This window comes from Sebastes fasciatus, chromosome 5 (assembly GCF_043250625.1).
Source record: "Sebastes fasciatus isolate fSebFas1 chromosome 5, fSebFas1.pri, whole genome shotgun sequence".
Lineage (NCBI taxonomy): Eukaryota > Metazoa > Chordata > Actinopteri > Perciformes > Sebastidae > Sebastes > Sebastes fasciatus.
In genome coordinates, this window is record NC_133799.1 from 32546884 (window position 1) to 32569827 (window position 22944).

Here is a 22944-nt window from a genome sequence, read left to right on the forward strand (position 1 = left end):
ACTAAATAAAGGCAGTTTCGCTTTGTGACTCATATCAGATAAAAGGATACAACTTATCAGATAAAACAATCATTTTATTTCCTCTCTGGGTGTTGACAACAGTCGGCCTGTAGATTAAACACACGAAGCCATACACTTTAAAAGCTTCCCACGAGGCCTTATTATAAAAAATCCATAACATATAATCTTTTCAGGCGGTCGGACAAGTTTTCTATTCATCCATCAATCAAAGCTATTTAAAGTAAAGGAAGGTAAATCTTCACTCCTCAGCCTACAATCCTCAGCCTCATATGGACCAATGAGAGGCCGAGTAGGACTCTGCTTCAGCCAATCACAGAGCAGTCTGAGTCAGTACGCACTCCGCTGGTCATGGACTGGAGCAGAGCTCTCTACGGTGCAACAAACTTTTAGTATTCAGTCTGGATACGGACAAAACGGTAAGTTTAACGCTACTTGTCGAGCATATTATCACGTTTAGGTATAGTTAGTCTAGTATGGTGACTTTTTTCGGAGAGAAAACTCGGTTACGGTTATCAATACTTGGTTTGGCTGCTCGTCGGTGAACTACAGAGCTCCTTTACTCAGAAAGAATATAAACCTGAGGTATGAGACGTTCATGGACGTCGTTCTGCTGGGTTCTCTCGCTTTAAAAATGTCGGAAACCGCAACTTTAAAGTGTTGCTGATCCACTTAGGCCTACATGCAACAAGCGCTATTATTGCCGTGGTTTCTTTTTGTACTTGTATGTTCTAGTAGGTTCTCACCTGCACTCTGGCTGAATGCTACACAGATAGCTCAGGTAAATACGTGCTATTATTGGTGTCCGGTATGTTAACTCTGTGTTACAGGTATTATGAATGAGTCTCACATGTCTAGAGACCGTAGCTACCTGGCAGGAATAAAACCTGCAGAACCAGTCATCATCTTAACCTGCAACTCCCAACGTTTCATGACACATTCATGACACATTTGCTCACAAAAGAAGACATTACTTCACTTCACAAATGTTTTGCTTTTCCACCCAACCTTGCTGATGCTGATTCCTGTCCTCCCTGTGTTTGCAGGAGTGAGGTGGGTGGAGCTGCTCTGAGCTGCAGTAATGGGGGAGATTGAGGGTTCATACCGGGTCCTGCAGACCCCTGGCATCCGGCTGGGAGCCCAGTTCAACCCTGGTGTCAGCACCTTGGAGCCGGGCCAGAGTCTCAGTGGCAACATGGTGCAGGGGAGCAGAGGCCAGGGCCAAGGAGGACTACAGATCCGTGTGCAGGGGCTGGACGACTCACAGGACTTCTTTGATATCGATGTAAGTTTCTCCTCAACTTGTTGCACAGTCTCTCTTCCATCCTCTTTTATTTACACTGAGATAAGTCTGCAGTTTGTTGCACAGCAGGCTGCATCTGACCTTATGTGTCTGGGCTTCCCTGGGAGCATGTGTCTTGGGTTGGTGACAGCTGCCTCTTGGCTTTGGAGCTGGAATCCCTTCCTCCTTAAGGCTTCTTATTCGGGTAACTTAGTGTAACTCACCAGGGACACTTTTTTAGTTTATTGGCTGTGATTTCTGATCACGGTCCAAGTAGTTCAGTACTTTCTGTTCCTGACTCTGGGCCAACAAGGAGGTAAATAATAACATGGCCCTAGGACTCAAGCTTGAACATGTTTATATTTACCATTTAATTAAATGTAGTTACTTTCCTTTTAGTTACTTTTGTGTTCAATAGAAACAAACGGTTCATTTTGAATGATCAACATTATGTATTGCTCGGTACTGAGGGTGCTGGAATAGCATCACAAAAGCATTTTCTATTGTTTTTTTAGTCTGGTGTAATTTGGCTTGGTGATGACATTGGCAGACAGGACAGGGTTTCAGGTAGAGCTGCAACGATTAATCGATTAGTTGTCATCTATTAAATTAATCGCCAACTATTTTGATAATCAGTTTGAGTATTTTTCTTTTTTTTAAAAAGTCAAAATTCTCTGATTCCAGCTTCTCAATATGGCTGTGTATTGGCAAGAATCTGGCAATACAATATTTATCATGATACAGGGGTTAAGATTCAATATATTGCGATACTGTAAGCAAGGCGATATATATCGCCTTGCTTACAGTATCGCAATATATTGAATATATATATTTTAAAAATCTAATTTTAGGAAAACTGTCATAGTATAAAGAACACACAGAACTCACAATCGGAGTAAAAAGAAACACTGATTGACATTTTTCACCATTTTATGGACCAAACAACTAATCGATTAATCGATTTGTTTGTAATGTTTTTTTTGCGCTGCCATCATCACTGCAACCACAGCACCTGAATGCATTTTTGTTTTAATAAATATAAATATTAAAGCAATACAGAAGCACACAGTGCTAGGCAAATTACACTGACATTTAGAAGTCACAAGCTACAATTTAGCATGAATGAATCTAGCCAAGAAGGATAACTGTTGTGTTTCCTTTTCATTGTAATTACTTTACAGAGAGTTTTTTTTTTTTTTAAATTGGCAGTTGTGTTTGAACTAACTTTCAGATCCACACTGTGTGCTTTCCCGTGTTTACTTGCCAAGTTGCCGCTGGAGTTACTCAGAAGGCAAATAGGAAGCAATAAGGAAGCCACTATATCAGAGCAAGTTTCCTGTCTTTTCTGTGGGGAGGGGGATATCAAAGTGGAGTCTCCACAATGAATAAACACCCAAGTCAAGGACTGGTTGTTTTAATTTGCAGTGTAATATGTGGACTTCTAATTCTATTAGGAGAGGTTAGTGTATTTAACTTGTGTAACTACTCTGTCCTAAATCCTGTGTAGCCACAACCGTAACGGTTCTGGCAGATGTAGTTTGGGGGCACTGCTGAGACGGACATTTCATAATCTTATGCACCATATGTTGTCTCAAAGTCTTACGCTAATAGAGTGTGACAGACACAAGTTTAATTTGTATGGAAGTGGATCCCTGCGCTGCTCAATCTGGAGGAAAAGACACTTTCAAGATGTTTTTTTTTTTTACGAGTTTTTAGGAAGATATTTCGTATTGAGAGACAACTGCATTTGGCCCGGAGGGTTCAAAGTGCGCTCTGGACATGGTGTTGATAGGAGATGGCAGACAGAAATACATGGCTGCAAAAGGGGAATGACGGCAATCCAGTTGTCAAGCAGACTGCAGTATGCCAAGAACAAGATGGCCTGTGAGAGGCTCTGTTGTTCAGCACCGCTGCTCAACATTCATCAGCTTAATATTGCTGTTCATTCATACCGAGGAGTCGTGGGCTGCTGGGAGAATAGTATTTATGTGTATGGACATGAGTGGCTGCAGAGCTATACATGCCAGTGTGCTTTGTCATCATTAGTTTTATGTCTATGTGACCACAATCCCTTTTAAAGAAAAATGAATGAAGCGGCATACCTTGTCCTACATTGTAATTGTAGTTTTCCCTCATGCATAGTGTATGCAAAAATAGATCCAAAATTGCAGTGTTGAATGTTTGAAATGGTTGTGGCCTTCAAACAACTGCTTCCCCTCCATTGTGGCATTTTGATTGCTCAGCTGCCGTATACATTAAGTCTTTTATCATCTGTCATTACCTTCCACTCTACTGTGTACAAATACACTCACGTCGAAAATGTGTCGCTCTCTTACACACAAGTACGGGGCGGGCTTTGTCATGCTTTATAGTGTTGAACCTATAGCCCCATTTCCACTGCAGGAAACTAAGAGACCTTTTGAGGAGCTCTTTGCAAAAAGACCATGGTTGGAGGGTAGTACTTTCTGAAAGTATTGGAACTTTCGGGGTGAAGTTTGCAGGGATGACCGTCGCTGATAGGTGCAACACACACACACAGCACTGCTGCTTCAACCGCTTCAACTCGTATACCGCTTCATTCTTAAACAAGGAAGTACTCCAGTAACGATTTGGGACCATTTTAGGATGAGGGGAGAATATTTCTCTTTGTTTGATAAAATTGAAAGTAAAAATTAGGCTCTGCAGTCGGCTTCTCCACTTATTAAAAACAAGACGGAGAGAAAAAGAGAAAAAGGGCGAGCGGTAACGTTAGAAGAGGGAGACAGCGCGATGGTAGGGATGCACCGATCAGACTTTTTAAGTCCCGATACCGAGACAGATACCTGGGCTTTGGGTATCAGCCGATATCGATCCGATACCAGTGTTTAATTAATATGCTGTATGCCTCACTGTGTGGAAGTCACTGATCTTTTATGTGTAAGGTAACATCTTGCTTGACTTAAACATCGTTTTCTTAACTTTGTAAAACAAAATGTAACAATTAAATACTTTTTTTAATTTGATATATACAAATTTAATTTGTATTTATTATTAGAATAATAAATCGTACACCACTAACTTGGTAAAAAATCTTCAAAATGAACAGGAATTACAATTCAAGTGTAAACCTTTTTAATGCACAAACAATTGGTCAATTTAAAGTATTTCATGTATATAAACATAGAATAGAAGTGAATAGATTGGATCCATTGTCACCGATACCCGATCCAGCTATTTGAGTCAGTATCAGCCCGATATCCGATCCAGTATCGGTATCGGTGCATCCCTACATGATGGTGCTGTGAACGAGAGAAAGAAAAGTTATTTTCTCATTGCTTCACGGCGGTAACATTCTAAAGCACAAATAGATAACCATCAAACACTCAACAGATGATTTACTGTGGAGACAAACGCTCCTAGTTTCATTTTCCTCTTTTGCATTCATTACATCCAACGTGCATCAGTAAATACATGTATATGCAGCAGTAAATATTGTCCTTGCAGTGAGACAAACACCTAGGTTTTATTTTTTCTAACATTTTTTTAGGTGAAACAGGCTCACACTGAACTGCAGGCTGCAGAGTGCATTCAGCAGCCCTCGTCCCATGTCATGTTGCTTTTTCATTCGTCAGCGGACTAATTTGACTAATTTGAGACCACGGTGGAAACGCAGACAACAGTGGGTTAAAGGAACCTTTTAGGTCTTTGAAAAGTAGTTCCAGGGACTAACCCGGTTTATAATGCAATACAGATTACATCTCATGATAATGGAGAACCGTATGGACATATGGTGTGATCTGAATACGTGTATTTATGGTCATATAATAACTTTAGTGTCGATCTACAACAGACAAATCAGATTAGAGCTTGCGTGCTTTGATCTGTGGCTTTCATCTGCTGCAGGTACCCAGCATGGTCATCGTCTGCAGCAGACATTTGCTCCCATGGCTCTCGTCCACAGGCCCCTCCCACAGCCAGCACAGGAGAAAGCTCAGCCTTGTGGTTTCTGGACAGGGAGGCAGGGCCGGCAGGCCAGGGAAACACAGGCTTCTTTTATCCAGCACAGCCGGCCCCTTCGCTGGCCTTAACTTCCAGCCCGAAACTCGCAAAAAAGGCCGAGGGTGGGATGTAGAACCTAGACGTGTGAAAACGCAGTACAGTCGGGGCATTGGTGGGAGGGAATCCAGGGCAGGCTGCTTTGCTTTAGTGGTAGCAAACAAGCACATAAATAGCAAGGTTGACAACCAAGTGGGATCATGTGGGGGGTGGAGGGGAGACAGAGGGGCAGCCTCTGGTGTTAAAAGAGCAGTTCAGAGGGAGCAGTCATGGCCAGTACAAAGTTTGAGTCGGGGTGGTGGGGGAGGGGACTCACACAGGAGTGAAGCCCTGCCGAGAAGTTTGGAATTTCAACCACTGTTGGCCTGTAGCACAATCTTTGATTTTGTCAGTTGTGGATGATGAAACTCGTGTAACTCGTTTGGTAATGTGTTAGTGCTGTTTTTTTTATCTTTTTAACTGTTGGTTCAAAGATGGACTTTGGTGTGATGTGAAAAGAAAGATAGTGGTGTTTCATAGTCTTAAATCTGAGTAAAAAAAAGTTAACTTTTTTATGCCATCAGAACAGTGGGGTATGCATTTATCACAGTCCCTGTAACATCCAACATCAGAGCACTACTGTGAGAGGACACATACACTGAGAGAGGGTGCATCTCTCTGCAAATAAAATACGGTATTGACTAAGTTAATCTTTGCATGTAAGACTATTAATTAAAAATCAATACAGTTAAAGCTGGCCTACACCCTTCATGACAATGTCGAGGGATTTGTTAAGATACGGCAACCGGTCTTGGACACACAAATATTGTTATGAGCATCCTGCAATAGATTGAGATAAAGTAATTTCAGACCAGTAGTGGGGATATTAAAAAAAGGATAATTATTAGGGCTGTTGAGGTTAATGCGAAAATTAGTTTTAACACCACTAATTTCTTTAACGCATTAACCCAACTTGCCATTTTTAGGTTGTAGCGGGCTCAGTTTTAAAGCTAGAGCGAAGATACTGGCATCATTTGAAACTAGAAAAACCTAAGGGTACCACCTAATTGGTACCAACCATGCCATGTCTAGCTTGTCGCGAATTAAGCTAAATAACGGTCCAAACTTGCGCTAAATTTTGGCGAGGAAAAACTGTCATGGCCATTTTCAAAGGGGTCCCTCGACCGCTGATCTCAAGATATGTGAATGAAAATGGGTTCTATGGGTACCCAAGAGTCTCCCACAAGTCTTGAATTTGCCATGTTATGATTTGAGCATATATTTTTATGATAATGCAGTACCTGTGAGGGTTTCTGGACAATATTTGTCAATGTTTTTGTGTTGTTAATTGTTTTCCAATTATAAATGTATACATACATTTGCATAAAGCAGCATATTTGCCCACTCCCATGTTCATAAGAGTATTAAATACTTGACAAATTTCAGATAAAAAAATGTGTGATTAATTTGTGATTAATCACAATTAACCATGGACAATCACGTGATTGCAATTTATCACTATTAAATATTTTAATCGATTGACAGCCCTAATAATTATATGCATGACGTAGGGAGAGGAATTGGGCATGGTTCGTGTGCATGCTCAAAAAAGGAGTACTCTTGCTCTTCATTACAACCACTACAGCTGAGCACTCAGCTCTCATCTCTACAAAGCACTCACACTAACCCACTGTGTACTGAAGTATCTAAACACTCTGTGCCTAGAAGGACTTGTTTCACGTGCTCTGCACATCACTGATCTCTCCTGTTGTTACTGTTCTGACATTTTATTATTAGTAATTTGCTGCCACTCCCATCTTTAATCTCTTTTTCTCCTCGTTTTGGAGGCCAGTATCTGGGTTACACAGATGACCTGAGCAGAAGGCACGCTAAAACACCTGATCCCGTTTATTACCACTGCGTAGTGTTTATCTGCCAACAAATGCTCTGGCCAACTGTCCTCAGGTGTGTCTGCCCTGAAGCCAGGTAGTGAAAAGAAATCAGCACAAATGATTTCAAATGAAAGTTGACAATAAGTCAAAAGAGAAAAGCATCAAAGAAGCTGTTGATCTTTTGAAACGTCTCCTCACAGACTTGTGAAAGTGGCCACTGGGGTGCAGAGCTTTAAAATGTATGTCAGCAGGAAATCTCCAACAATGTGCATCCCACTGTGCCAAATACAAGCCCCAACACACCCCTGCTGTCAGTAGGAGGTTCTACCGGCGCTCACTGGTGGCTGCGGAGTATCAACCGCTGCTTGGTGAACCGTGCTTAACCTGTCATGCGAGGTCCACCCATGATTTGAACGGGGCCGGAAGATATTTGGGTTACTTGTGTGTTTTCTTCTTGGTTCTCTCTGTGCATGAGAAGGGCATGAGTCATCCCTCATAGCTGGCTGCTTTCAAACCCTGCACTTGTATACACACACACACACACACACACCCACACACACACACCCACCCCTCCTTTCCCACACACACACACACACGCAGGGGAAGATTTGTCTCCCAGAGAAACATCTGTTAGTGATAATCCCTGCTGCTTTCTGAGCTTGATTGGGTGACCCACTGACCTGCCTTAATGTTAGAGCTCAGAGATGAGACCGCAAGTTTGGTGTGAACAAACGGCATGTGATCTCACTGTCACATCACAGATACGCTCCAACTGTAAACGCCAGATGGACTTTTTAGGTCGCAGCCCGTCAGTTTGTGACACGTTTGTTTGCACGACAGAATGGATTCAGATAAATCATGGCTGAAGACGGGTTGTTGGGATGACTATTTGTGCTTTCCGAAGGAATATCGCTATATTCTTTTATACCAAATTTTTTTTTTATGGCAACAATTACATATGTCCAGTTCCAAATATGTACAGAACCATTTTTTTTCGTAGTTTTTGAACAACTCTAACAATACACATCACAAAAACAGAAGGAGTTCCAACTTTATAAACATGATGAACAAAAAAAAAACAACAGGCTGACGAAGGGTGTAGGCCAACTTTAACTGTATTGATTTTTAATTAATAGTCTTACATGCAAAGATTAACTTAGTCAATACTTTATTTAATTTGCAGAGAGTTTCGCCCTCTCCTAGTAGTGCTATGATGTTGGATGTTACAGGGACTTTGATACATGCGTATCCCACTGTTCTGATGCCATAAAAAGGTCAACTTTTTTTTACTCAGATTTTATGCATATGGTGGTGTGTTTTTTATATTATGACAGTTTTCCTAAAATTTGATTTTAAAAATCACAGTATATCGCTTTGTTTACAGAATCTCAATATATTGAATCATAACCCCTGTATCATGAGACTTATATCGCCAGATTCTTGCCAATACACAGCCCTATTCAGATGACATTTACACCCTCCAAAAAATGAGAAATGATCATAAGTAATGATAATTGTGATGTGATGATGATTAAACTGGAGGAATTCATGATTTACTTTGCTGGAACTCACATTGTGGGGCTGCTACGAACAGTTACTTTCATTATCAATTAACCTGTGGATTTAAAAAAAAAAAAAAAATGACTCATCATAATCTCCCAAAGCCCAAGGGACCATCCTTAAACTGCCTGACCAACAGTCCAAAACGCAAATACTTCAATTTGCTACAATATGAAACGAAAAGAAAAGCAGCAGATCATCAGCTCACTGACTCGCTCCAGAGATCACATGTGACATTTATATGATGTTTACATGTGCTCTAAATCCAGGTTTGGATCATCGCCTTTGTCACATGACATTATTTCTCCTCCTTCTCACTTTTTGTTCCTGAATGCGGAAATGCCAAGCATAAAGGGTGGCACAATAATTGTGTGCACACAGAGTACACAGTAACTGATTGCACACACAGATAATAAGCCAACGTGGTCAGCAGCATGAGGAAGTTATTTGAAGGGAAATTATCTGCACAGGCCTGCATTGTGATGACATACCATGTAGAAACTATTCTGGAAATGAAATCAGGTAGATGCGGTGTATAGTTCACTGCGTACTTTTAGTATATTCATGCAGGAGGATATGAGGGGGATTTACAGTAGTGTACCTTGTCCTTTTTTACCAGCTGTCTGGCAGCAATCTCTGGGAAAATGTCATCCCTCCCTCTGAGCTTGTGGAAGATAAAGCTGAATGTATTAGAGGAGGATTTTAGTCTCCCTCTAGACAACAGTGTTGTGAATGCAGTTTAACATTCCTGCAGAGGGTTAATGAGTAACACGAAGGAGGGGCTACTGATTCTGGAAGCACACCGGTCAACACACAGTAGTTTTGCTCATGACTGCTATGCTGGGGGGGGGGGGGGGATCTGTTTATTCGAATCTGCCTTCAGTTTCTGGTTCTCTTGACAAACCAATCGCCCTTTTTCACAACTTGGTTAAAAAAAAAAAAAAACATTTTAAGATTTTAAATCCCATGTCTGAGCAGTGATTAGGCTCATTATACCGGTTTAACATTTACTATTTATGCTGTAAATCTGCAGTTTAAACACTTGTTAGCCTGAATTCACCCTGAATTACAACTGAAAGAGGTGAACATTGTAAACATTAATGGGAAAATAGGGATAATTGGATTGAAATGTCTTAATCCACAAGGATAAGATGTGGTTTTGCTCTAGAGTGATGCAGGGATGACGTATTTTTGTAGGCCAACCAGTAAGTTGGTATCGCCCTGGTTCCCTGAACAAAAAGCCAATGGGATTTTTCCATTGGGTTTTGGATTATTGCAGAAAATAAGGTCTGTGGCAAACAAACGTTTATGATTATAATCCTGACCACTTTTATGATTTTTTTGAAGTGTGAATGCAATCGCCAGAAGTAAAAAGCTAACGTTAGGCTATAAACGAACTACACCACGGTCGCATGAGCGCGAGGATACACAACGATGCTGTAAAGGCGGATGTGTTTGCGTGATGACGTTTTGTAGTTTCATTTTGCCACTTGTTAGCAACCGTCTTTTTTAAGACATATAAAAGCTTCACAAATCACAAGTGGGATATTTACTGACGTATTTTATATCGTAGGACAAAATGTTTAAATCTCTTCAGCTCGTGTTAACCACAGACCTTATTCAGGCATCTAACTAAAAACCCATTGACTTACACACGAGGGAGCCAGAAGTGCTAAAATGCTAACTCATTTCTGAGTTTTAGGACTCATTCCTTAACTTCATCATTATCATCATTTTAGTTACCAACTGCATAGACACAGGGTGCTGAAATAATCCTTTTGACATGCTGAAATCTGATGTCTTTAGCTAGCCTAGCTAGAGGCGTTTTGTTAGCATTTCAGCCCTTGGTGGCATGTTGTGGAGCTGATTGGTCTCCCCTCCAGTGTATGACGCGTTGCGCTCTTTCTCTGTAACATTGTTTACACAGCACTTCAGACATTGATTCTGTCTGCTCAGACCTCAGTGTGTGATTACATCGAGTCTTTGTTGAATTTGCATTCACTGAACCAGTCACACTGAGACAGAATCCCTTCAAAATGTTCCTTACATTTGGCCGCTGATGCATTCTGAATACTGACTGAATACTGTCTGGATTGTATGTTTGGCCTGCACTCAAAGACAACTCAGACAAAGTATTTTAACACACACTGCTCTCTGGTTCGAGATCGGCTGTAATCAGACACTGCAAATGCACGGGAAAGTGGCATTTTACAACAGATTCCTACATTTTATGGACGCTGCGCCAGGAGGTTTCACCTGCAATTTATAGACTTTTTTTTGTGAATGCAGAACATGTGATTGTATAAAAGTAATGAATAGACGAGCTACAGTAAATCTCCTGCTGCTCTTTGAGTTGTAATGTTTTACTTCAGCCAATGCAAAAGCAGCTTTTTATACGGCTTTTAAAAATACTATTTTACATTACAACCAGATGTTTCAGGCTATAATTTTCTCAAAAAGTCACAGAGTGGGATTCCAAACCTCAAGAGCAGTGTGTTCTTAGTACATAGTAATTAGCTCTTCGTTTAGTGAAAACAAACCCCAGAGCGTTGAGAAGGTAAACTTCGGCAGATTTCCGGCTCGTGAGTTTGCTGCAGTCTGTTCGGGGGCCAGATCATTTTGAAATGTACAGTAGGACGTGTTTTTTTGCAGTTTACCTACTCATCCAAGTCAAGGAAAGTATGTGAATTGACAGATGGAACATAGGCAGCCATAAAACACACATGACGTGGATCATTTACAGATGCCAAATATTTTCTGCACCACGCAGACAGACAGCGTTTATTCTGTCCTCACCTCGGCCCAAGCAAAAGTTTAGATTTCCATAGTGATGTCTGTTAATCACCGACGTTCCTGATCAGCTGTATCGTTCTTTTTGTCAGAACTATGCTGTTTCTCTGTCCGTTGAGGTTGTGAGATGTCTCCTCATTAGTGGGCTTTTTAAGTTCTTTGTGTTGGCATTGTGATGAAAATAATGACTCCTTTTTCTCTGTTGTCTTTTCTTTCAGCCAAGAGCTATTGGACAATACCTCCTCTCTGAGGTTTTCTTGAGAGGCAACCTCATAGAGCGGGATTACTTTGGCCTGGAGTTCCAGAACATGCAGATGAACTGGGTACGTACAACCAGCCAGCAACCGTGTCTTTTTGTCTTCCTTTTTGAAACCGACACGTTGAACATCCGTGAGCTGTCGTGCAAATCGATCATACGTGTCAGTTAAGTGCTGACCTGCATAGGCCAGCCAGCGTTTTTAAAGGGTCAAAGGTCAAAGCTTGTTGACAGCACAACTTGTCTCAGGGCAAAAGATGAACTCTTTAGTAATTTCTCAGCAAATCAGTTGCTCTTGTTTTAGCTTTCTGCAGCAGTGATGAAGTGTTGTTTTTACTGGACCTGAGCAGTATATAATCTAGGAATATTTTTAACTCGTCTGGCACAAGTACCCATACACAGATGTCAGACTTTCCTATGTTTTATTCTTCCAGAAACATTAAGTGGAATTCAAGACCACCTACAGGTTTTTTTATAAAGCAACAGAGAAGAGATATTGAACACGCCGCATGTCTTCTTCAAAGAGAACGGAGCCGGTGTCGACCCGCTGGCTTTTCAGCTCGTATATTCAACTGCAGGAGCATTGAAACGCCATACTGTGTATATACAATACATTTATTGCTCTGCAGTGTTGTTTTCAAAGACGCTTTCACATGCCAAGAGTCGAGCACTATGTTTAAAGACCAGCAACTACAAATGTAAAGAACTAAATGCCTCTAACCAAAAAGGTAAATGCCAATCAAAGTTCAAATTAGGGCTGTAAATTGATAAAAAATATTTAATCCCGATTGATCGCAAGATTGTCCATAGTTAGTCGTGATTAATCACATATTTTTTAAACCCTCACGGGTACTGAATTTAGCATAAAAAATATGCTCAAATCATAACATGGCAAACTGCAGCCCAACAGGCAACAACAGCTGTCAGTGTGTCAGTGTGCTGACTTGACTATGACTTGCCCCAAACTGCATGTGATTATCATAAAGTGGGCATGTCTGTAAAGGGGAGACTCGTGGGTACCCATAGAACCCATTTACATTCACATATCTTGACCCCTTTGAAAATAGCCATGCCAATTTTATTTTAATAATGTAGCGCAAGTTTGGAGTGTTATTTAGCCTCCTTCGCAACAAGCTAGTATGACATGGTCCGTATCAATGGATTCCTTAGGTTTTTTCTAGTTTCACAGCCCACCACAGGCTCAAAATCTTAAGTTTCATTAAAGAAATAAGTGGCGTTAAAATTAATTTGCGTCAACGTGTTATTATCGCGTCAACTTTGACAGCCCTAGTTTCAAATAGAGTTAACTTTGGCAGCTCTGTTTTCCTTTAATGGTCCCTTTGACACATATAAGAGGTGAGTTAAGCTGCATTCATACCAGATCCGGCGTTGTGGCGATTCGCCGCAGGGTTGTGCAGCGGTGTGGGAGTGCCACTTTAATGACCCATTGATTGCACAACAATTAACGTCTTTTGTTCCCTCATGGCTATGTTGTACAGCTCTGGATCGCAGGTTACGTGATTAGCCACCGCAGTGTGACGTCTGGTTGCGTTCCTCCTAAAGTTTGATTCTGTTTTGACTTTTCCGCCGCAGACTGCAGCCTTTTTTTTTCCCGGCATTCCCTGCCGCAGCCCAAACTCACTACCCTCGTTCAAAATGAATGGGACGACTGGCGTTTTTTTTGCCTCTCTGCTGGATGTGGTCTGAATGTAGCCTTAGGGCCTTGACACACCAGTAGTGTTTTTTTTTTTCATGCAGTTAATTCACGTATCAATATATTTTTCCAAACTGTTGTTTTGTCATAAATAGTTTCACACAGAAGTCAAATATTACGTGGCGGAATGATGATTTTTCAGCAGCGCTGACCAGATCCACGCCTTCCGTTCTTACCTTTCACAATAAAAGCCCGACACATATAATATTTGCAGAGGAGTATTTCACGTTTCGTTTATTCTTCACGTCACCGGTGTGTAAAGGCCTTTACTCCAAAAAAAAAAAGGACGGAGGCATATTTGGTTTAAAACCATCATCAGTGGTGTCTGGTAACAACAGCTAATATCATTTGTGCCAACTGACTGCTTAGTTTCCTTCAGCTGATGATGTAGCTGATGTTTGTAACACTGAACGTCAACACATCTGCAACTACAAACTGGGCGAAGGATTCAGGCAAATATCAGCTGATACCAGTTACTCAATTTATCTGTCTGGATGAAGCACATTCCTCCCTCAATCAGGCCCAGATGGAACAGGGCATGCAGGCTCCTACAGTGAGACACTGAAGCCAGCTTTTTTTGCCCACAACATTGCCACATCACTCTACTACCATCTAGACGCTGACATAACGTACAATCATGTATGGTAGAGCCATCACCATGTGTCAAACGTTGTCATAATATTGTGAAGATGATACTATTTTCTTTCTCTTCAGGTTTGGCTGGAAGCCACAAAACCCGTCGTGAGACAAGTCAGAAGTAAGTGAGCTCAAATATCAACTCGCATTCCACCTGATGAAAAATGTAATTGTGTTCTGACGATCCGGTCTCGTGTGTTTCAGGACCAGCAAACACGCTATTTAGACTGTCAGTGAAGTTCTTCCCTCCAGACCCCGGTCAACTGCAGGAGGAGTTCACAAGGTCAGTGACTGTAATTTCCTACTGGATATTACTTCTATTTCATGCCTGTGTAGAGGGGCTTTAGAAAATACACAGATTTCTTTCTTTTTTTCTTCCCTTTTCAGAAGCTCACGATTATGGTTTTCAGTCCTCCCAAAAATATTTCTGAAATTCTTTGAATGCTTTGCCGCAGTCAGTAAGAAATAGTGTCAGTTCTTGTATTTATTTTGCTTTAAAGTCCACCGAAATTAAAAAATACAGTTTCCTTGTTTTAATCCAGTGAGCCTGTGTTCATTTATCTGTTGTTATACGTTAAAAAAAATTTACATCAAAATCTGATCTAAATCTCTGTCTGTTCTCTTCCTCTAAACTGTTTCAAATGTTTGAGGACTCATCCTGCACTCATGCATTCATCCAATCAAATGAGATTTTTGGCAACTAGCTAGCCACACTGGTCATATAAAACTACACAGTTTGTGGATTGTAGCAGCTAACAGAGCAATATGGAGAGGGACAGGAAGAGATGTGTGTTTGGATATCAGTGGGCAAAAATGTTGTTTTCATTTCCAAAACAATGAGGCTGAGGTCGAATTCATTCAAGGGAAACTTTGACGATTTGCAACCGGCTCTCTGCCTCACTGTAGCGCAGCATCTGCATGTACTGCAGTACTGCAGTAGTACCACAGCGCCGGTCCGTTTCACGGGGACTTGAACAACTAACTCAAAAAAATCAAACATGACATTTAAGATTCAAGGAGTTATTTTGTGAAAGCCTGTTGCACGACATTTATTTTCTTCTCATAAACATAAACCAATGGACACTAAGCCTTTTTTGTTTCTTTATAGGTACTTATTCTCGCTGCAGATGAAAAGAGATCTGATGGAGTCCAGGTTGATCTGCACAGAAAATACTGGAGCCCTGCTGGCCTCTCACCTTGTCCAGTGTATGTGTCACTACAGTGTTTGGTTGTTCACTCTTTACAGCTGTATTTGTTTGTATATTTGATTTGGAAGATGTAGTTTGTGCTGCTTTTGGACTGTATTGCATCATACAGAGAGGTGTTTCTGTTATTTAGTCTGCTCTCATAGAATGATAATGATAAAATGATAGAAACACCTAGTATAACACAATGTAATCCGACAGCAGCACAAACTGCCGGCTCCAAAATGACCACACAGTTGAATCAACAACTCTATAAAACTTTCAACATTATGACCTTCGTGAAGGCAGGATTTATTGCAGGGTTGTTGTATTAGACTGCATTACTTTTTGCGAGGTGTACCTAATAAAGTGGCAAGTGAGTGTAAGTACACATGTATTTGAATGTGTAGGATTCATGACTAGCTAACATCTGGTTAAATCAAAAGTAAGTCTTGTAGTCATAAAATAATAGATCCAAAAATATTAAGCACATCTTTCTAATCTCATTGAATTTGTTAATTAAACAAATGTTTATTCATTGGTGTTGTTATAAAACCCTATCAGGAACAATGTGCAAAATAAAGCCAATGGACCTCGCTTGATAGACGTTTACCATGATATACACAGAAAAACTGACACTTAGCTCTTCCTTGAACCACAGCGGAGATCGGCGACTACGATGACGTAGCAGACAGGGACTACCTGAGGATGACCAAGCTGTTGCCTTACCAGGAGAAGGTGGAGGAGAGGATCATGGAGCTCCACCGCAGGCACCTGTAAGTTGCTCCTCTGATCTCTCCTACGCTTGGTTTCATGTTGAGCTAAAGCTGTGGGATGTTACATTTGTATTTTTTGCATCGGTCCGCCATTCCATTACCTGGTTGTGCCAGTTTGGTTGTGGCATTGTTATGTATTTAGAAGATTTTGTTGGTTATTTAGAAGATTTTACACACCACGCAAAATTAAACCAGTTCGTAGCCTGACACACATCAGATACACTCGCTGTCATGTGTGTCTGATTTAACGTGAACTAGTACTGTATAGCACCGACGTAATTCGGTCAGTACATTTAAAAGTACCAACTTCAGTACCTCAACCCTAGCTTCAATCGAACCAGGAGTTACCAGTCTTACCCCTAACCTCAGTAACAAGTTACTGCTGCTTCAACGGTCATGTTTATGCCATTAAGTACATAGTTATTGCCGTCTCATGTGTCTCTTCCCTACTACAAAATAGACCATCTGAGTGCCAGCAGATTGTTCCGTCGCAGCTGCTGACTGGGCACTTCTGCTCAACTCTCTGGAGCACAGTTCATCATATTTTTTTTTTTTCATCATTTTCTTGTACTCTCCATCACATGAGACTTAAAATATAGCAAAGTCCAAACTTGAAATACAAATACTGTTACGAGGGTGGCTGTGGCTCGGAGGTAGAGCAGGTTGTCCACCAATCAGACGGTCGGCGGTTCAATCCAGGCTCCTCCAGACCGCATGTTGAATTGTTCTTGGGCAAGATACTGAACCCCAAATTGCTCCTGGAGGCTGAGTCATCGGTGTGTGTGAATGAGTATTTAGATTAGATCCTGATGGGCAGGTTGACACCTTGCATGGCAGCCTCTGCCATCAGTGTTTGAATGCTGACATTTAGTGTAAAACTCTTTGAGTGGTTGAAAGACTAGAATGGTGCTATATAAATGCCATAATTATTTATTTATTTTTAAAAGTACTGGTACACAAACAACGACCTCTTTAGAATATGGGTGTAAGAAAATATAAAGTATGATGATATTATGTTTTGTGATACTGTGATTCTCAAAAACACTGTATGGATTTTTAGTTAATAGTTTACATGCAAAGATATGCGTCCTCTCAGTGTATGTGCCCTCTCAAAATAGTGCTATGATGTTACAGGGACTGTGATAAATGTAAATGCAGATTCCTCTGTTCTGATTGCATAAAATCAGTAACTTTTTTTACTCAGATTTTATGCATATGGTGGTATGTTCTTTACACAATGACAGTTTTCCTAAAATAAGATTTAAAAAATCGCAATATACCGCCTTGCTTACAGTATCGCAATATATTGCAACATATTGCATCGTAACCCCTGTATCGTAATACTGTAGGTATCGTAATGCCAGATTCTTGCCAATACACAGCCCTACTTAAGAGTAACGAGTGATTAAATGTGATTCGTGACTTTTTCTCGTGAGAACAAGTTAAGCCAGTTTACTGTAATGTGGACACGGCTTTTAGGACAAGGAGTGTCAGGGTTTGACCTCTCAGGGCCTTAACTTAATATCGTGGGTCAGTGTATCACAGCACACCAGAACACAAGCTCAAAGTTTGGACTGTACTACAAACTGATGCCACTCTTTCCCTGAGCGTTTTCAGCTAAACGTTGAGCAAACCACAAATATTGAGGCACATTTGCTGCTTCCAAACATTTGGACCGTCTCAAATTCATAATCCACAGGGTATCACATGGATGACAATTTTTGGAATTTGTAAACAGTGGCACATTGTCTCAGCCTCCTTTTTTTTATGTGGCTTTAAACACAAATGTTTAGTGTTAACTATGATGAGGTAACCGAACTGAGACAACATAATGAGAGGGTTTGTCCCATTTCAGAGTCTCACAAAACAACTCTCTGCCCTTTTCCCACCACCAGCCTCCTTGTTAGCTCAGTGCTATCCTACGGCCAATAGGGGCTCTTTTCAACCCGGTTGTATTAGGCGGCTCTAAAGACCTTTACTAATCTCTTCCCTTGGTTGCCAGTGTGGAAGCGCAGGCGGCGAGTTCCCTGGCCTAATCCCCAGCTCTGGCCTGTCTATTAGCCATAAGGCCAGTGGGGCAGGGGAGGGCCCTAAGGAGATTTCACCGCTTAGCGGATGAACAAAATTAGAATGTGGTGATGATTGGACGGATATGTCTTCCTAACATGCTGTTTGGTTGTAATCACATGGTTTTAGATAATGACGCATAAATCCTCGAAGTTATAAGGGATTTAAGGAAACACCACTCTGCAAACGAGTCATGATACGATCTGTGTTTACATTTTTTGATGTGGTAAACCAAAAAGTCAAATTGCAGAATGGACACAAGGCTCCAAACAATACGTTATGCTCCAAAAACCTGGTCAATTGTGATTTTTAACCCTATTGGTTTGAGGAACACAATTGTTTTTTGCTGCACTTTTGGCATTGTGTATACAGTATATGGGAGAATCCAAATCAAACCAGATCTTTAAGTATTGTCGATAGAATCATATGTAGCCAACAAAGTACATCATCAAAATGTACTCCTGGAAAAGTACGAGCTCAGACTGTAAAGGGAGAGTTAATTAACAATAGATAGGAGGCACATAGAATTCAGTGGTATTAAATGTGGAACGTGAAGGTGTTTTTCACAAAGAGACGGTTCATTCGGGAGTATTTAGGAGCAATGAGAAGTTTATTTATGCGGCACATTTCACACGCAAAGTCAATTCAAAGCAAGTCCCAGATTGCATCAAGTATGTTAAATAGAGATGGAAGCACAAGACTTTACAAACCAACGAGCCCAATTCATTTTAAAGCATATTTAGATGATAAAAAAAGAAATATATAGGGAAGTTCATCATGTTTTTTTCAAGGTGCATAGTGGGGTGCACTGTTTGAATTTAGGTGAGATTACACAGGAATTGCCATACATGGTTTTCAAAGGGTTGAGATGAGCATCAAGTCTTTGCCTTTCCTCTTATCTCACAGTTTTTACTGTTTGTTTGTTGTTTTTTAGCTGAAGGACTTGAAACCGCAATTACTGAGAAAATCTATGGGGAGTGTAGTCATTAAGTTTAATGGGTGTTGTCTGCAAAATTCTAAACGGTAATTTCATTATTTTGTATAATTCGCAGGGGTGTGAAAAAAATCGATTCACCTATGTATCGTGATTTTTTTTTTTTACGATTTTGAAATCGTTTTTTTTAATACCAGAATCAATATATTTGCTTCTTTTGCGGAGTTAGAAGGAAGTTACTGCTTTTATTGTTGTAGTTTGAGTAACGTGATGTCATATCCGTTTCAAAAACCAAAATAAAGCCATAGCTCCATTATAGTCACCAGAAGTATAAAACGTGTTACATGTCCCTTATAAATTTAAAAGAAAATACCACTCCAGCATTTTTACTGTATCAATTTAGATATTTTCCCAAATAAAAGTCACATATTTGTACCTTGAAATAGCGACGTTTCTGAATGCTTGCGGTGCTATAAAAACGCATTGTTCCATAATTCCTGACAATGATTGATATATTTGACCTCAGAACATCCCTCATTACATACTCGCTGAAAATCAAACATTGTTACTGGATCAATTTAGATATTTTCCCAAAGTAAAAGTTTCTAGAAGTGTATGATTCACCTTTTTCCCCCATGGACTAGTGATAGAAAAGTTAACAAAAATGGAAATAAATCGTAATATTGAATACTTAAAAATTGCAATACATATCGAATCAGCCGCCAAATATCATGATAGCATTGAATCGGGAGATAGGTGTATCGTCCCAGCCTTAATAATTTGGTCTAATAGAACCATGTCAATGTTGAATAAAAGAGGCTTTGGGAACTCCACCATGTTTGGATACATAAACAACATTCCAAATCTCATACTTTTATCTTTTTACTTTTAGTACGTATTGAAGCTGCCCTTACAAAGTATGCACTGTTACATGCAGTATGCATAGCTAGGACATACTACTTGCTCATGTATCCGCTGCACAGAGGATTGTGGGTCAGAATAGCCAGTAAAGCATGCCGGCTTGCATACTGCATAATGCGACTAGATGTAGTAGGACATTATGGTATTTTTGGCATACTACATTTGACATACTATGTATTGGGACATACTTAATCTTTTTCTGGCATACTAAATGGTATGATGGTATAGGTATTGGAATGCACCAACAGTTGAATAAGAGAAAATAGTTTCTGTTGCATGAAGAAGACATATTGGGTTGATGTGTTTTCCATATTGTCTCCTCCAGTGGCCAGACTCCAGCTGAATCCGATTTCCAAATCCTGGAGATCGCCCGTAAACTGGAGATGTACGGCGTCCGCTTCCACCCAGCGGCCGACCGGGAAGCTACCAAAATCAATCTGGCTGTTGCTCACATGGGCCTTCAGGTTTTTCAGGTGAGTGCTGCTCTCACACCAGCTGTCTTTAGTGGACGGGACCTTCAGTCCCTAACAATGTCGCTAAAGGTTATTTCTTTCTTTTTCCCCCCACAGGGCAACACAAAAATAAACACCTTCAATTGGTCCAAGATTCGCAAACTGAGCTTCAAGAGAAAACGCTTCCTGATCAAGCTCCACCCAGAGGTTCATGTACGTGTTAAGGAAGAGATTCATGTCTCGCCAGTGTTTAATGTCCGTATGTTTCAGATTTGAAGGAGACAAGTTTGCTGCTTGGCTTCATTGTCTTTCTCTGTATGTTTATTTTCAGGGTCCCCATCAGGATACACTTGAGTTCATGATGGCCAGTCGAGACCAGTGCAAAATCTTCTGGAAGATCTGTGTGGAATACCACTCGTTTTTCCGTATGTTTGACCAACCCCAACCCAAATCCAAAGCCATCCTCTTCACCAGAGGCTCCTCCTTCAGATACAGGTAGCACACACTGACATAAAAACACAGGCATATGTTATCTTTAGTGGAATCTCAACAGTTTACGTCACACAGAAGTGGTGTACGTCATCTGAAAGCTGGGAATCTGAAGATTAATTAGAGATGCAGATCTGTGACACTGTGTGTCAAGTTGTTCTAGTCATAAATCAGAAATAAAAAAATATTTAAAATGAATTGTGAAAATGTATAATGGTTTAGAACATTATGACAGAAGTATATTTCATCAGCCCCATGCTTTATTATGTCTCATAAGTTGTTGCACAATGTTTGGGGTTGATATCATTTGTTACGCAGATTTGGTGCTAAATTGAACAATTTTTTACCACTTGAGAATTGATAAAAATGATCAATAATCCCTCCAAAATACCACATTAAGACACCAAGACCTTGAGGAACACCATAGAAAAAGCCATGCTGGGATTTGGTATCAAAAACCTTTGGAGACATTTGGACATTTCTGCAAGAATTGCATTTTTCTGTGATTGGATGGCGAGCACTTCTATCCTGGAACCTGCTCATAATCCTCCTTATTGTCAATCTAGCTAGGAAAGCCATCCATCCTCTGAATGCTCTAGGTCTCTAGTTTGTGGCTGTAAAGTTTCATGAGGCTGTGATTATCCTAGAGGTCACCACAAGGTCATTTTATACAGTGAGGTCGAATTAAAAAAAAATAGGTCTCACTACTATGGGGACTAACATCATCCCACATACAGTAAGCTCATTGGCTCCACAAGTGTCTCAGCTGTACAGTTCCAATTTATGTAATTCCAGGACTGTTAAGGGAACCTTGGGGTTTTCTTGTACAATGAAACAGAAAAAAAATGTTGTGTTGTGTCAGTGTTTTAATTGAGAATTCTTTGTGTCAGTGGAAGGACCCAGAAGCAACTTGTGGACTACGTCAGGGAAAACGGAGCGAAGAGAACTCCATACCAGAGGTGTGTGTTTCTATATACAGTATATACACTGTTTATCGGAAGGACAAGTTGTTTACCTTACTAATTCTTCCTAAGTATTGACTGAGAAATGTTTCCACACTGCGTTCATGATAATAATTCTGCCATTATATTGTTTCTTGCTCAGGAGGAACAGTAAAGTACGAATGTCTTCTCGCTCCCTCGCCACCGATGTGCCAAAACAGGTCAGTGGCGCTTCACTGTGCAACGAAACCTTCCACACATTGTATTATAATAATTAAACTAATACAATTCTCCTCTCCTTTTATTACTTTCCTCTCTCTTTTTCCTCCCTCACTCTTGTTTCCCCCCCCCCCTGTCCTCTGTGTTCCATTGTTCCAGAGCTTGTCATTCAATGACAGTCTCCGGTCCCCGGGCTCCCCCTCCTCCCCTACTGTGTCCTTCCTCTCAGCGCACATCTCCGGCGTCCTCCCGCGGACAGAACTCCAACCTCAGCCGCAGCCTTTGCCCGCACTGAGCCGGTCTCCAGCGCCTCCCCAGCAGCAGCAGCAGCAGCTTCAGTCCCCGCCGCAAGCCACCAGACCCGCGAGCCCCCCGAAGGAAGATCCCGTCAAGGCCGCATCACCGTCTCACTACACTTTTCAAGGTGCAACTAGAAATCAGGCAGTAGGACATTGCAGCCCCGTGTTTGTGTGTGTAGAGAGTGGCACTTCCCAATCGCAGCCCTCCAAAAATGGCAATGAGGATAGTGAGCGTGGTGGGAGGAGGGGAACCGGGTGCTCGCTGGGAGGGGGCGGAGGGAAGAGGTCGGGGGTTCTTACACCTGAGGCTTTTGAGGCGGAGCTCTTGCGCACTAAACAGAATCCCATGTTCTCCATGTCCAACTCGCTGCTGCACGTCACCGAGGAGTTCATAGACGATGATCCCGCCGAGATTTCCTTTTACGGCGGGGGGGCGGAGGCCTACTCGTTCGGGCTCGATGATAAAGTAGATCAGTTTGATATTGTGGAGGAGTCTGACC

General features: G+C 41.1%; 1 protein-coding gene across 3 annotated transcripts in view; it reads left to right on the forward strand.

Moving 5' to 3' along the window:
- Positions 1-279: 279 nt before the first annotated feature.
- farp2 (FERM, RhoGEF and pleckstrin domain protein 2) overlaps positions 280-22944 on the forward strand; it is a 38614-nt gene continuing 15949 nt past the window's right edge. For all 3 annotated transcript variants that reach the window (XM_074636556.1, XM_074636557.1, XM_074636559.1), the window contains exons 1-13: positions 280-437; positions 1065-1303; positions 11775-11879; positions 14241-14283; positions 14367-14445; positions 15271-15368; positions 16008-16122; positions 20370-20517; positions 20614-20709; positions 20828-20991; positions 21876-21944; positions 22090-22147; positions 22305-22569. In XM_074636556.1, coding sequence (XP_074492657.1) covers positions 1100-1303; positions 11775-11879; positions 14241-14283; positions 14367-14445; positions 15271-15368; positions 16008-16122; positions 20370-20517; positions 20614-20709; positions 20828-20991; positions 21876-21944; positions 22090-22147; positions 22305-22569 — 1444 coding nt within the window. In that variant the 5' untranslated portion in view covers positions 280-437; positions 1065-1099. The remainder of the gene's footprint in view (positions 438-1064; positions 1304-11774; positions 11880-14240; positions 14284-14366; positions 14446-15270; positions 15369-16007; positions 16123-20369; positions 20518-20613; positions 20710-20827; positions 20992-21875; positions 21945-22089; positions 22148-22304; positions 22570-22944) is intronic.